The sequence below is a fragment of the Epinephelus lanceolatus genome, chromosome 3 (assembly GCF_041903045.1).
Source record: "Epinephelus lanceolatus isolate andai-2023 chromosome 3, ASM4190304v1, whole genome shotgun sequence".
NCBI classification, from domain to species: Eukaryota; Metazoa; Chordata; class Actinopteri; order Perciformes; family Serranidae; genus Epinephelus; species Epinephelus lanceolatus.
In genome coordinates, this window is record NC_135736.1 from 27,269,960 (window position 1) to 27,285,786 (window position 15,827).

Consider the following 15,827-nt stretch of genomic DNA (forward strand, 5'->3'; position numbering starts at 1 on the left):
TTGACATCGGCACAGTATTGATGCACCCCTGTCCAGCCTTAATCGGCTAATGGCCTCCTCTTCTTTCCTGCCAAGCCAAATCAACCCCTCCCTTAACCATCCCTGTATCTGTCCCTTCCTTCCTTCGCCTCCCCGTCTCCTCTCCCCCTACCCTGTTCAGGCCTGGGGTCAGCGAGGCCAATTTTCATGCCTGGCTAAGTCACAGAATAGCTTTGTGTGTGTGTGTGTCTGTGTGTGTGTGTGTGTCTGTGTGTGTGACAGAGAGAGAGAGAGGGAATATGTTAGTCAGCAGCCTCACACAAGTCATGTGGTGAGTGACCTCCTGACCTACCTTTACTCCAGTCCCTTGCTCTTCTCTCCCTTCTCTAACTCGCACTCTTCCCTTTACCAGCAATCATTCTGTTTGACAAGGAAATCTGGCTGACTCCTGTACTAAACTTGTATGTATGTGCGTACACACACACACACACACACACACACACACACACATACACATACATGCACCCCTCTCTGACCTAGAAAAGCCACGGCCAAAATAATCCTGCCAAGTTCACAAATGGAGATTGTTGACAGCACTGCGTGGTGAAACAATGAACAAGCACACTACCTGTAATGTCCAACTGTTTTTAGCTGTAGTTGCAGGCTGTGAGCTCCCTGTCTCTTTTTTTGTGACAGGTTAACACAACACACAGGTTTCCAAACACCGTAAGTCACAGAGGTGCTACATCAAAATATTTTTAGCTGCTTGGTGTACATCTCTGTTCAAGCTCAAGGCAGTTTATTTTAGCCGGTCTCGAAGCCTCACGGCCTCCTCTTTATGTAGCTTCAACTTGCACTTTGACCTGTTATGGCTCTCTTTTTGTCTATAATGTGGTGGCGCTATACATCTTTGTGGCCCAGAGAGAAAATCCCCTGCCGCTGCACCACTGAATCACCCGTGTGTGAGTGATAACAGAACCAGACTGCTGAGCACCCCGCAGCTGTTTGTCTCAACATGCAAGTCATCCCCGCCATTACACCGCTAAATGGTTCCCTTTCAGTGGCAGACGCTTGCCGCCTCGGCCCGTATCTCCATGCCTTCATCACTTGGGGGGGGGGGGGTTACAGTTACTGTCGCAGAGCCAGCCACCACACTGGAGGCAAAGCATTTGAATGTGTGTCAGAAATGCAGTGAGGGGAGGACTTCAGTATTAAATCACATTCTTGGCTGTGCATTTGGAGTCTAAACATATGTATGCACGTGCATATGTTTGTCCCCGTGCGTGTGGTGGGCATACAGCAGCAGTTGTGAGAGCAGAGCTCAGACGAAGCCCCCTTAGAGCTTGGGCCGGAGACCATGACCTTGGGAAATGTCATTCCGCCCACAGGGGTGGCTCACTTGTGACACACAAAGCCATGGTAGTGGAGTGCATCAGTGCACTGTAGCACTCTGGCAGAAGCCTAGTGGTGTAGTGTTGCGTTCAGCTGTACCTAACCCTGAGGTTTAAGAGTGAACCAAGGAAGCTAGAGAGTTCGGCCTCAAAGCTGAGACCTTGGGTCAGCAATCTAGCGATTTCCCTCTAACCACATTACAGCCATTAGTGGCTCTTGCTGCTTTTTCGCATGTCACATGGAAATGGGTCAAGCCCTGCCCTGCATGACTCACTGGCTCTTTCTCCCGCTCCTTCTCTTTCATTCCTGTTAACCCTACTCAGGTGGCAAAATGGCTTCAAGGAGCATGGGAAAATTGGGCTCACAATCGTCGCATTATGACGTTTCCATTCACCTTTAGAACAGTAGTAAGAAATGAGAAGGATCATACACGCTGTCTTGCTCATCAGTCTCTTACATCTTGCATTGTTTGTGTAGGTGATGTCTATTAGACACGGGGTCACAGACGGGTTGGAGGCCCCTAAGGCCAGTGTTATAACATAATCCATTGTTTTGGTTTTTGGCATCTGATGTTTCCTGTCAGCTTTTGGTTGTGTGTTGCTGAAAAATGTAAGATGTGTGTGCGTGAAAGACAGCGATGAGAAGATGCTTTGTGGAAGTGTGTAAGCCCTGTTTGATATCTGTTGCAGCAGGAGAGTAGCGGTCATAGTGGGTTGTGATTGTGGTCACCTTTGTGGACCATGGCGAGCCACGCTGGCCAGATGTCAGCCAACTCTAATGATCCCAACAGGTCGCTGGGCTGGGTTGCCAGGCAACCATTTTGCCGTTGCCTGTAAACAGAGAGCAGACCCACCAGGCCTCTGTCAGGGTCGCGAGGGTGAAGACGGCTTTGGTGTGTGTGGATATACTGCATGTATGTTGGCGTGTGAGACATTTTAAATAATTCTTTCATTGCCACATGTTTTTGCAGCTGCATGAGTGCCCAATTTTCTGAGAAATCTCAGCCAGTTTGCTTTGTATCAGATGTTTTGTGAGGTTGTGTACACGAACCCAAAGAGGAGGGGAAAAAAAGTCAGTTTTGACATTTTGTTTTGCCCAGGCTTGGTGCTTTTGACATATTCTTATGGAGGTTTGTTAATATGTATCAGGAATATTCACTTTTCTTTGTTCGCCCTTGTCTGGCAAGCTGTAATGTTTTGCTTATGAATATTGATACATGAAGTGTATATTAATGACCCTTGGTGACCTTAACCCTATCCTTATTGGCTCCCCGGTGGTATCTGCAGGCTCATGAATATTAATCTAGTTCTGTAACCTCCATTACCCTAATCTTTGCTGTCTAGCCTCCCAGAAGGACCCGTTGTCATGGTAACCCCTTTACTAGACTCTTCCAGACCAAGGGTGGGAAAAATATGGTTAAAAAAGGACAGAAAAATCTAAATTACTCAAACATCTTGGATGCGCCTGGTGGAAAGCTGCCATTGTATAAAAAGATGTTCAATTTGTGTTGGAAGTCATTTTAGTGTTCTCCTTGCTGAGCAATAAAGTGTATTTTTTGCAGCTTCAATTGGCCGTTTGACTTGGTTTGGGCAGGTAATTGCGTTTATGAATGTTCAAAATCGTGGTTTCAATTAGGCTTCCACATAGGACAGATTACTAACTGCTCTGCAATATCAGACGAGCAAGGATGAGAAATAATTAAAGTTAATAGTAAATAGTAATTTCCACTGTTAAAAGCTGTCTATCCAGAGGCTATGACCATGCCCGCTACTGAACTCTTAAGTGTTTGGCTTTCACAATTCATACTTAGGATGCTTAAGTGTTAAGCTGACAGATAATGCCTAGTCTAACTGTCTTTTCTTGAGCAACATGGAGATATCTGTATGCATGATCTCTCTCCTCTTTCAGATGTGGACAGCAACGAGGAAGGAGGGCCAGATGACGGTCCTGTGGAGGAAGAAGGCTGGTTTGGGAATGCTTCTGACACACGCTCAGAGTCGTCGTCCTACGGAGACACCCAGGATGAGCTTCTCTTGGCCAGGGGCTCCTCTCCTGATGAACGGCCTGGAGTCAGCACTGGGTCCGGGGACCACGATACCTGTGGAGGTGAGAGCTCATTGGGTTGCCCCACGCCCGTCCATCGTGCCTCTTTGGAACTTCTTGGACTGGATGGAGGTGCATTCTCGACCCAGGACACACTCTCCTCTGTGGTATCGTCACTGTATGGCGAGGCAGCATCTCGTGCCCTGGGAAAACCCCTCAGCAGCAACCTACGGCGCCTCCTAGAGGCTGGGTCGCTGAAACTTGACACTGGGGAGCTTCTGGGTCGGTCATCCAGGGGAGGTGCTGGGGGGGAGTCTCCTCCGATAGGTCTAGCCCCACCGTTGACTCTCTCCCCGTCTTCCCACCACGCCCAGCAGTTAAGTGCTCTTGCCCGAAAACTGGCCAATAACAACAACAGCGGCTCAGCCTCACCAGCCTCCTTGGCACCCTCAGTCACCAACATTAAGCAAGAGCCCCTTGACCCCTTTAACTCTGTCACCCCTAGCAACGGCAGTGGCTTCGTATGGGCAGGTGTTGCAGATAAGTGGCCACCGGCCAGCTGCTCCACACCCTGCGGCTCCAGCTTGTCCCCAGACTCTGCAATCCAGAAGTTAAAAGCAGCAGCGAATGCCGTGCTCCAAGACAAGAATGCCGTGGCCTCCTCCTCAACGACTCCTTCCTCCTCCTCCACTTCTGCCTCATCTGCAGTGCCCGCCCTCGGAGGGGGTGGTCGGGGAGAAGACGTGGTGCGCTTTGATGCCTTCAACTCTCCGTTCAGCCCACAGTCAGCTAGCTCCACCCTCGCTGCACTTTCCAAGAAAGTCAGCGAGCGGAGCCAAGCCTCGTCAACCGCCAGTGCTGCTACTGACCACCAGTCCTCGGCTAGTTCCTTTCTCTCACTTGTTTCAATGACCTCCTCTGCTGCCTTGCTCAAAGAGGTGGCAGCCAGGGCAGCGGGAAACCTGCTGGCAGAGAAGAAGGATGGTTCCTCCTTGGCGACTCCTGGGGTCCTCCAAGAGGATGTGAAGCCCCTGCTGGACAAGAACCAGAAGGCTCCCACGCCCTCTACACCCACCCAGAGCCTAGACCTGCTGTTACCCTCTACTCCAAAGGGCAGAGGCAAACCCAACAGCCAAGCAGGTAATCTAAAGGAATAATGTCTGTACTGCGATCACTGTAACAGTAATACTACATTCATCAATATTATAGTTGCATCAGTATTGATGATAAGAGTACAGCCCAGCTTAGGTTAGGTGCATTTTTGGATATTTTTAGCAGAGAAAAGTTGTATTTTTCTGTTCATTGCAAAACACTAAAACACACTGAATTGTTGCCTTATATTAAACACAGAATCAAGCTACTTACGCTTAAACAAGGTTGCTACAATGAAACAAAATGACCTTATGTTTGTATAGAAGAGAGAGTCTGTGAAGGTTCAAGGTCGTTTCTGCTACACGTCATGCACTATATGAAAAGTTTTCATCTTCCTTCATCATGCCGTTTTCTTTTGAAAAATAATCATACAGATTTACCTGAAGTTCAAGAGAACTCTCCCCTCTCATTGTACTTCTTCCCATTCAGCATTTACTAAAGAACTAATGCCATTTAAGTCATGACGAGCAAATCAAAACTGTTAGTACTGATAAGTTAAAACTAATATTGCAACGGCAGCTTGACTCCAAAAAGACACAATGTCTTCGCTGTCATTGTGTGGGAGAGTAGCAGGTTTACTTGTCACCAAAAAAGCACAATTCTGAACTTCCATGACATGTTTTCTCTAGTTTTGTAATGGTTTTGTTCTCACCTCACTGGCGCTGAAGTAGCAAGTAGTGTAGCCTCAGCTTAACTGTCAGCCGAGCAGAGAGCATAGCCGAGAGAAAACAGCCCTGGCTGGCCTTCTAGTCTGGGAAATGGTCTGTGGGCTCAACGGGGGGTTCCGACTGAGACCTCACTGCCTTCCCAGACCAGCTCGTTTGTGCTCGGATGTGCGTGCTGCCAAAAGGGGGCCGTCAGTGTGTGCTCGGCACAGTGGGGAGCCCTGGAGTCCATATCCATCTCGGCAGCCTCCTCCTGGCTTCAACCCCCACTAGCCAGAGCCCTCTGCACTGATCAGCACAGCAGACTTAAGGCCAAACACATCATACTTTCCACTGACTGGATACAGATGCGTGCACACACTCTCTCTTTCTCTCTCCCTCTTATTCTCTCCTCCTCAGTTACTCACAAATGGCCATGCAGTATATTCTGTAAGTGTGTACTCAGATGTAGACATATAACCAAACAAGGGTGCACACAAAGATCCCACTCGTGCGCAGGGAGAGAGAAAGCCTCATAGTGCATGCTCTCGCTAAGTAGCCTTTAGGGAGAACAGAATGTTTTCAGGGAGATGGATGGGCACTTTTGAGGGATTGTGTCGCAACCCCGCCAAATCTAAAATGGCTGGATCAAATTGACTTCAGACAGATGAGGCAGTCGATGTAATATTCTGTGATCTGCATGCTAAAAAGGGGGTCTGCTCTAACCCGTGAGCCGTCAAGGTCGAGCAGCGCTGTAAAAATGCAGGTAGTTGTTTGGTCGCCAGACTGAAAAATGTGACCTTGATTATTGACCGTCATGTCTTGTTTTATTGTCGTCCCTTGCCAGTTCCACTATAAAACTCTATTGCACAGGCATGTTCTGCACTTTGAATATATAAGGGAATGCTTTCTCCCTTCTTCTGAAACATGGTTGTGATTACATAGGAAACAAACGTGTTAAGCGCTAAGACGAAGGCACTAAACCGACGCACATTTCCTCTCTCCTGATTTATTTCCGCTCCACTCGGCTCGACTCAGAATAAGCAGAAGTCATTTTTGCATTGTGATCTCTGCTGTGCTTGGAGAGGTTGGGCCGCAGATGGCGGTTTATTGTTGCAAATAGGCAGTCTCGAGGTTTTACACCTCAGGTCAATGAATGGCTGAGCACAGTAATTTCACCAAACACTGATTACCAGATGTTTTTCAAGGAACGGCACTGGAATACTTATGAAGCCATCCTGACAGGCCCTTGTAGAATTTGTAATGCAATCATGCCTCTTTCTAATAAGACCAATTAAACAGTAATGGATGCCGGATATGAAGCCAACAACAATAATCGAGATACTAAAACATGCTTGAGTTTTTACTTCCATTGTTCCATTGCTTCCAGCTGGCATTTCCCTTGATAGTTTTCACCATTAGGTGTGGAGTAGTTGTCTCTTTTAGATCAGTGAATACTGTAGTCTGTGTTTGGAAAGGCATGGTTTTTATTTTGCTACAGTAACACAGGCACATTTCAGCAACACACAGTACATGCTGTATTTCCATGCACTAAAAGACTAATGACTCTCCTTGTAACAATGTTCTTTGGTGCCCTCAAGGCTCTCCTGAGGATGGTGGCAAACCATTCCAGTGTCCTGTGTGTGGACTGGTCATCAAACGCAAGAGCTACTGGAAGAGACACATGGTCATCCACACAGGCTTGAAAAGCCACCAGTGTCCCTTGTGTCCCTTCCGCTGTGCTCGCAAAGACAATCTTAAGTCCCACATGAAGGTGAGATGATATGGATTTTCTTCATCTTGTGACCCTGCACCCCTTGTCACCCCCATCCACATCATTTTTAATTAGCAGTCATTACGGCTCTTGGAAAATAATTGTTAACATTAAAGGATACTCATGCTTTAGTTAAACGTGTAATATATCCTCTACATGGCATAATTAAACACGACTGCATGTTTGTTGTAGATGAATTTAACTGAAATGAAGCCAAGAGTCCTGTCTTTCCTTGTGATGTCCTGTAGTGCCGGAGAGGAGAAGCGATTTGACACAAACCTGTCCTCTTTTTCCAGGTACATCAGCACCAGGACCGGGGTGAGACTTTTCAGTGCGAACTTTGCCCCTTCACCTCCTCCCGTCACTTCAGCCTGAAGCTTCACATGCGCTGCCACCAGCACTTCCCTCGCACAGACGTCAAGGTGAAAGAGGAGCTCACCACCGACACGGAGGGCGAGGGCTCCCTGATGGGCGACAGCGGCTCCGCAGACCTGAGAGGCACCGACTTGTCCCCGCTGCACTCAGACACCCAGCAGCAGACGTCCCCTCCGGTCGAGGCTTCCTCCAATCACGTCCACATCAAGGAGGAACCACAGGAAAGAGATCTGTCGGTGCTGTCCCCCTTTAGCATGTGCAGGGACCGTCCCAGCAGCAGTGCCAACTCCCTGGACCTACCTGGAGTTGGGGTAGGAGTCGGGGTCAGATCCAGTCCTAGCGGTCCAACAACAGCCTCCCTCTTCAGCCCTGACATCACCACCAAGACGGCCACTGACCTGCTTATGAAGCTTTCAGGTTTGCATCATTTTCAAGTTTGCATGTTTGGTTTTGTTCCAAGAAGAGTCAAAAAGTCAAAGATATTCAGTTTGGTATCACAGAGGACCAAGAAAACCAGAAAATATTCACTGTTGGAACTCTGGAAATTTTGAATTTTTGCCATTTTCCTTACAAATACTTGCTTAATTTCTAAATTATCAAATAGTTGCCAGTTTGTTTTCTTTACTGCCTGTAAAAAGCACAAACCCATCAATGTACAGTATGTTCTGTGCTGCAGTTTAAAGTTACCACTCTCTAAATGAAAGACAGATTGCATCAAGTAAGTGAGTTTTGAGAAATACATGGAAAAACAGCGTGCACAGACACACCAGCTTGACTCCTGTGATCCATAATTGTTTTGTTTATTGTGCCGTTTTCTCAACTTGACTTTCTATCTCCAGTCATTGCAGTCCCACTTTTATCAAAAGTATTGCGCTTCTTCCAGACTTAAACGTGAAGACATCCATTCTGATCTCCAGCTAGAAGTTGTCTCCCCTTTGCCTCAAGTTTTGTTTTGATTCCTCACTGTCACCAGAAATAACATTCGTAAGAAGTGTAAACAGTTTTATGTTTATCGTTTCAGGTCAAGGCCGCAGTATGTCTCTGTGAGCTGTTTTTAATGGGTTTTAAAACAATGGGAGCCTACAATGTCTGAGAGTTAGTTCAAACCTTTAGTGAATAGACAGTTTCAGCTTTTGACAGCTGCAAATACATTAATGTGTTTAGACGTTTTGTGGGCATTAACATAGGATTCGAATGTAAAACCCTGCTTATGCTTTATGCAGCTAAGTGAATAGAAATTATTTACAAAATAGGTGGCAAAGTTGCGTGGGTCTCTCAAGTTCAGACATGTATGTTTGAGCTGTTTTTCAGACCATAACTATTATCTTGCATATTGAAGATATCAGGGATGCCTTCACTTGTACGCAAGGGTTACTCACAACCTTGGTTTCTGTATCTCTCCCTTGAGTATGGAGGAAAAGTAGGCCATGGACTTTTAGCCTTTTCACAAGTACCACATGCCTTTTTAAACTGGTTAGGGCAACACCCAAAGAATTCAAAGCTTGCTCTTTGCACACTGATTTGAAGAGGACAACATACTGTATGTTTGACTAAATAGAGTTTGCTTATATTCACTGAAAACTAGAGTAGACAGCCAGAGATACAAAGGCCTGAAATATTCCAGTATCAGTAACAACTAGTGCTGTCAAGGATATTAGTTTTTGGGCATCGAAGCATCAGTAACTTTTTTGAAATATCAGTTTTTGGTCAGTGCATCTAAAATAATGCGACAGTTAGCCACTTTGTTAGTGTCCAGGTCGCAGCAACAGCAGCCATGATTTCAAGACAAACTTCAAAGTGATTTGAGTAGCATTGGGCTGCTTGGAATTGATGTTAGATGAAAGTCACAAAGCCATCGCACCATGGCAACGATGCAAGCTTCGACGCATTCAGGTCAGCCCCAATGAAGACTGCCCAGCTGATGTAACACTGGGATAAACACAGGGAGGATGTCACCTGCGAGTCCTGATTTTGCAAATCTGTATTCTAAAGATGACGCATCTCAATAATGAAAGCTCCATCCATGTATACTAAACGGTGAATACTGTTAAGCCCAGCAGGGCTAACTGATTCACTGGCACCCTCGTTGTGACGTGCCACTCGTGTGTACGACGAAGGGGTCATGGGATAAGCAAAAGAGAGGAGACATTCTTAGCATGATAACAGATTCCACGCATACCGTGAAGGAGTAAATAGACTGAGAATTTTCTTATATTAAGCTTTTTTCTTGCTTAAGGCTTCAGTGGCTTCATGCCTCTAAAGTATGCTTTGCTAAATGGCCAACAGGGATGTTTTTTGGGGGGTATTTATCATGATTGGTAGCAACAGAGAAGAACGTGCACATGAAAATCAACTCAAGTACCACTGAGAAGCACTAAAGTCATGACCCAAATCAGAGCATGTACAGTATGTTCATGTCTAATCTCGTAGATAAATGGTCTGTTGAACCACATATTATCTGCTTAACAATGTCATTACAATGTCCAGATTCTTCTACATTCCCCTTCACATTGTTTTCATAATTTATTCACCCAAGGATGAATACTTGAAGGGTATACTGTATATGTTTTGCTTCTTTTGCACACAGTTCAAATGACACTTGATGGCCGCCCAGTTAGTACATCCTCAGCCCTGTGCTGTCGGCCACTGATTAGCTCCACTGAAGCAGTTGGGGACTAAATAATTCCCTGAAGGGCACCTCGACAAAAGTTGTTGAGGGATTAATTTTTCTCACCCACATCTTATCAGTAGTCGGGGGAGTTGAAAATCTGTAACCTCTAGGCATCTTTGTCCTGTTAACAGTTCTCTTTGCCTGTGTGTTGCTGTTATTATGACTGACAAAATGACAATAAGTCTAGGTGATTTAGAGTAAATCAAATACGACAATATCTTTGACCAAAAACCACAATATCGATATTGCAGTGATAAAAGACGACACTTAATGATGTTATGACTCCGAATCTAACATAATATCTAGTCTCATATTGCGATTTCGATGTAATTTCTATATATTACTCAGCCCTGTTCTAAAGTTGATGATGAGAAGTTGGTCTGGAGCCTTGCATTAATGATTGTTTATATGACCCTACTGTACTTTGGTGAAGTCTTGCCCTTTCTTGCAGTTGATGCTGTACACCTAGATGTCTGCACCTCAGAACTTATGGCTAACAGTAATGGTAGCAGTAATATGAAACAGTTAAACACTTACAAGTTAACATGTAATTCAGTATTTTCTGCCACTGGAGAAGTTGCACTGTGACATGGACTTTTCCCCCGAGCTTTACAACATAATGATACAGCATTATTTTAATAAACTGGACAAACATGCTGCTCTAAGGTACACCAGGTCCACACTGTGTTTAGATGCATTTCACCATGTTGCAAAATATCAAAGGATGAGCTCGGAGACGATGGCAAGATTGATGGAAAAAGGTTGACCAAGGTTCAGCATCGGGGTCGAGGCTACGGCTGCCACTCTTCCACTTAATGCTGTGTAATTAGATTGAGATCTTGAGCGCGGATGGGAGGAAAAAACCCTGGGAACATTAGATTAATTAAAAATTTATGCATAATTCATAATTAAAAAGGAATTCATAATTTGAAATGATTAGCGCCCTCAGCGCCATCCTCTGACCCCGCCAGGATGCACAGGGACTGGGCTGGCTTAGTTAACTCCCCCTCGATCTCGCACGCCCGGGCTCCACATGGATGCCCCCTGGGTGCCAGTTGCACTTCGCTCCCAGACTGCACAATCAAGCCCAGGCAAGTCCCAGAGGAGCCAAGATGGCTCCTCGCAATGTCAGTCCAGTGTCAAGTGGCGGACATCTTAGTCAGGGCATCATTCAAGGAGAATGAGAACGGATATAAAAAGACAGAACGAGAGGATGTTGAACTTCAATGCATGATGATGGGTTTTAATGAATACTGTGTCTTTGATCACAAAGTTCTCCCTTTGTTGGGGGGCGGAGTTAAAGATAGAGGGTTATGAAACTAAGAAGAACTGGGCTCAGATCTTTGTAAGACTTACCCATGCCACGGAGCAGCCAGGGAGGGAGAGGTGAGGAAGTTCCTCCTGGGACCTCTAGACTCTATTTCTTTTGACCTCCCTGCCAACCCAGATTGAATGTGTACACGAGCAGCTCATCCCTCCTGCTTTTACACTGCTGTCTCAGTGCCTCAATCCCACAAGGCCTGGAAGAAGGAGAAGGGGGGGGGGTATAAAAAGCTGGAGAGGGAAAGATAAAAAAAAAGAGACAGATAAAGTGACAGCAAGCGAGGGAGAGGGAGAAAGAGGCAAAGAGGGAGTTGCATCGAGTTCCCCAGGCATAAAGAGCCAGTGAACTCTTCCTGACCTCTGACATAATAAGCATATCATTTTTTGGGCTGCCCTGCTTTCCATTGAGTGTTATACTGATACCCTTTGATTTTTATCCTTGCACGCTGACACAACCGTTAGCTATCCAGTGTGATCCACATTTTGATTCAGAGATGAAAGCCACGGAGGCACTTTGAAATGCACAGCCCCTACCCTGTGCCCAGTGGACCCTGAGTTAATAATGACAGTGGGCACTGCACACCCTCCAAACACCGACACCCCCCCACCCCCCGCTGCGGTGACACAGGCACAATGAGCTTGACCCTGGCTGGGTGTGAATAATTGGCATGCAGGGGGTTGTGGGAGGTGTTGCATCTGTCATGATGCTTCTGCAGTTGTCTTATTTATCCTTTTCCTGAGAGAGTATGTTGCATGTGTTGCTTTGCTACGATGAAACGACGCGCAGGCAGAATTTCATCATCGTACATGAAAAATCTTGAGTAATTTTAGAGATCATAGATTTTTTCTTCACTCTTTTGTCACGTCATTTTCCGAGATATAGGCATTTTTTGTGTTGCTGTATTTTAAAACACCATAGGGGCATCTATTGAATGTAGAAGCGTAGTGCAGATGACACAGAATATTTAGAATCTTGAAATGTCTCGTCTTTAGTTTTGTCACTTTGTGAACATCAAGATTTAATCTACATGTCCCTTGCTTTCCAGCTCTGCATGAGCGGACACAGGCAGGCCTTTTGTGTGTGACCTCTGGTCCATACATCCCCACTGCAGCCATCAGTATCACTGTCCGGTGTCTAGCACACTGTCAGCTATTGTTGGGTTCTCAACCTGCCCCACGTAGCCCTGTGCTTTTTTTTTTTTTTTCTCCGGGAGAAAACAGCAGCCAATTGTCAGAGGGGGAGCAGGCCGGCGTGACAGAGGTGGAAAGCTAATGAAGTTATTTGACGGCAGCCCTGGCCACGGAGCGAGAGGTGAGGCGGAGTGGACAAGCGCCTGGCAGCGAGACGGATGAGGCGCGAGAGAGGAGCGTGGTGAAGGGGAGAGGAACAGGGAAGAGAACGGGGATGAAAGTGGCATTGGTGGCAGGTGTCAGAAGGGTGTGATAACATGGAGACAAACTGATAGCATCGTCAACCCTGAGCTAGAACCAGCCGTACAGTATCATGCACAGGGAGCTGACATTGGCCGGGGTACGTACTCGCGCAGGCAGGAAGCTCACCGAGGAGATGCCCAGTCACCCAGAGATGCCCGTCTCCTCCTCAGATCTGTGCTCACTTCACAGTGCTCATGATGCTATTGTGATTGTGAAATTCTGACAGACAAAAGGCCAAAGTGTAAGCTTAGCATTGCAGGCTGAATTGTTCCTCTTGGTAGTGTTCTCTGACTTTTTGTTATTGAGCCATCAGCGTAGAGGAATAAAAAAACTTGCCCATTGGATTAGGCTACTAAATAATTCATTGGGCTCTGTAACATAGATTCTGAGTGGAAATACACTCTATTTATAGCGACAATCCAAAAGGTCACCGGAGTGGTGTGACTTTGTGTGTGAGTGCACGTCCTGGGGTTGTTTTTGTTCTCGTGAGGCCACAGAGGAGAAGAATTTGAGAATCTTAAGTTTGTGTTGCGTCTGTAGTTGTCAGTGGCTTATGTGCAGCCCGGCATTCCCATATGGTTTGAATGCAGCATGACACTGCACTGTTGTATGTGACAACACCAAGTCAGGATTTCTCTGAAGATATAGATAAGCGTGTGTCTGTGTGGGTAAACGGGATAGTGTATTTTTATGTGTGTTTGTAAGGCGGTGACCAAGTGTGCTGTCCCTGTCTGATCCGACATGGCCCAACACGCTTCTAATTAGAGGACGTCCTTCCAGGTGCTGACCAGGTTATACTTAGCCTGCCCGCTGACATCTGACGGTGTGACATTTCCAGCTGGTGCCGCATGCGACCCTGCGCCACTGCCCCTGAACTTGAAGGTCACTGCCCACCCCCACCCCTCACACACACACACACACACACACACACCCCCCCACCGCTCAACCTCTTCCTTCTCCCCCTCTTGAACTGCAGTCCCGGCCCGCCATGGTGTGGCACTGTGGCATCGTGGCACCACATGGGTGGTCAAAACACCAGCACCTGTCCCCTCTTCCTGCCCCGTATCCCCCGTCCCTGAGCCCTCTATCCCTCCGGCATAGATCATCATTAATCAGAGGGGCCGGAGCCGGCACAGATTGATGATGCGGGCAGGGGGCGGCGGGCCTGTGGCGGTTAGAGATGTTAGGTGAGACGGTAGGGTGAGGAGCAGAGCAGATCTCTGCTGGGGCCAGAGGAGACTGGACAGCAGTCTGCCCAAGAGTGATAGCCTCTCTTATATCCATGCCCTGTGTCTGTGTGTGTGCACATGAGTGTGTGTGTGTGTGTGTGTGTGTGTGTGACAGACAGCAGGAGTGTACAGATTGCTTGAAAACTGTTGATGTGTCAAGAGTTCAGAAGGATGTTCATGAGATAAATAGATATGTTTGCTGGTACCTGGCTCAGACACAATCAAACTCCATTGGAATAAGTTTATTAAGATTGTAATTTCAATCAAATTTTAGGGCTGTAAATAGTGTTGTCTAAATTAAAGTTTGAATGCTGCACAGATTTTTTTTTGCATGTTTGTTCCGTCTGTTTAAACCTGGTATTTCTGCACAGCTGCAGATAAAGATCAGGTTACACTTATCAGAATCAGAATCTGGTTTATCGCCAAATATGTTTTTACACACAAGGAATTTGCTTTGGTGTATTGATGCATAACATAAACACGGTAAGAGAAAATGAAATTAAAAAATAAAAACAAGTATTGCAAAAATTGAGAGACAAAAATATAGGATAGAATAAAGTTATGATAAAAATACTGAAAAAAAATATGAACAATCTATCTGAATTAGCTGTGCAGTTCTTAGAAGTGGTAAAAAATATGTAAAAAAAAATTGTCCAAAGAATGTGCAATACACAGAGATATAGTACGATATACTATTTATTTAGTATTAAATTATGTGTTGAATAAGATTTCAGTGGTGGCGATGTAGGATTGTTTTACAACTTGTGTCAGCCAAACATTTCAAAGTCAAAAAAGTCAAAATTCATTGAAAAAAGACAAAGGTAATCATTTCTAAAATTCATGACAGGTTTTTATCTGAACAAATATTCATCTTAAATCCATATTTGTTTAACCTTACAAAAACGATATTATCACTGAAGACAAAAACTATTTGCTCTCCCGCTGCAAAAAGAGGCACACACCTGTAGTAATGAGACGGTCTAGCAGTAATCCAACAGCACCATAAATCACATGTATTCATTATAGAAATTTGATTTAATAGAGAAAGACTCATTTGATCCGATGAATCACTGTATTCAAATTAAGGATTTTGTTCAAGGATTTTATTTCTTTTTTAGGGTGATGATTTCATAAAATATGACGACAGACATTCGAAGCTTCACTTAAAAACCTCAATAGAAGCTTCAAATGTAAAACAAAGACCTTCGGTACAACCCTATATTTTATTTTTGAACATAAATGTACAGGTAATTTTAGAGGTGAACTTTTGTGAAGCTCCTCTGCAGCTCCTAAAATGTGTTTGTGTGTTTACTATAACATTAACATCATATCATACCATACATGTAGTATTCTGCTGTGAGGAGAAATAACTCTAAAGGTCCATACATTTTTTACAATTAAAGAAAAATATAGAAAGCAACCTTTGCTTCTCAAACTTCGCTATAGCAACGAGGCTCTGCTTCGTGACTCACGTGTGAAACCGTCTTAACCACAACACCTCAGTCGCAGATACTAATTCATCCATAGTGGCTTATTTGTTTTTACTTTTGGCAGACGACAACATGGCAACAGTGCAGCGAACATGAGGTTCTACACACACACTTCCTACAAACTTCATGCTTTGCTCAAATAAACTCTGCTTCCCCACTTCCTCCTACAGCAGGTGTTTGTTATCTAATTAACCGTAATAAGTCAAAAAATTACAAAATATATTGGCTCATAAAACCAGAAAGGACAAAATACAATGAATATTTTACACAGTTCTAATAATATGGCATATTGTAAAGATATATATTGAGCAACAGCTTAAA

General features: G+C 45.2%; 1 protein-coding gene across 2 annotated transcripts in view; it reads left to right on the plus strand.

Annotated features, from left to right (window-relative positions):
* The window catches only part of znf827 (zinc finger protein 827), a 77,809-nt gene that overhangs the window by 16,689 nt on the left and 45,293 nt on the right, over positions 1 to 15,827 (plus strand). For both annotated transcript variants that reach the window (XM_033623318.2, XM_033623320.2), the window contains exons 2-4: positions 3,280 to 4,554; positions 6,812 to 6,984; positions 7,281 to 7,776. In XM_033623318.2, the coding sequence (XP_033479209.1) occupies positions 3,280 to 4,554; positions 6,812 to 6,984; positions 7,281 to 7,776 (1,944 nt within the window). The remainder of the gene's footprint in view (positions 1 to 3,279; positions 4,555 to 6,811; positions 6,985 to 7,280; positions 7,777 to 15,827) is intronic.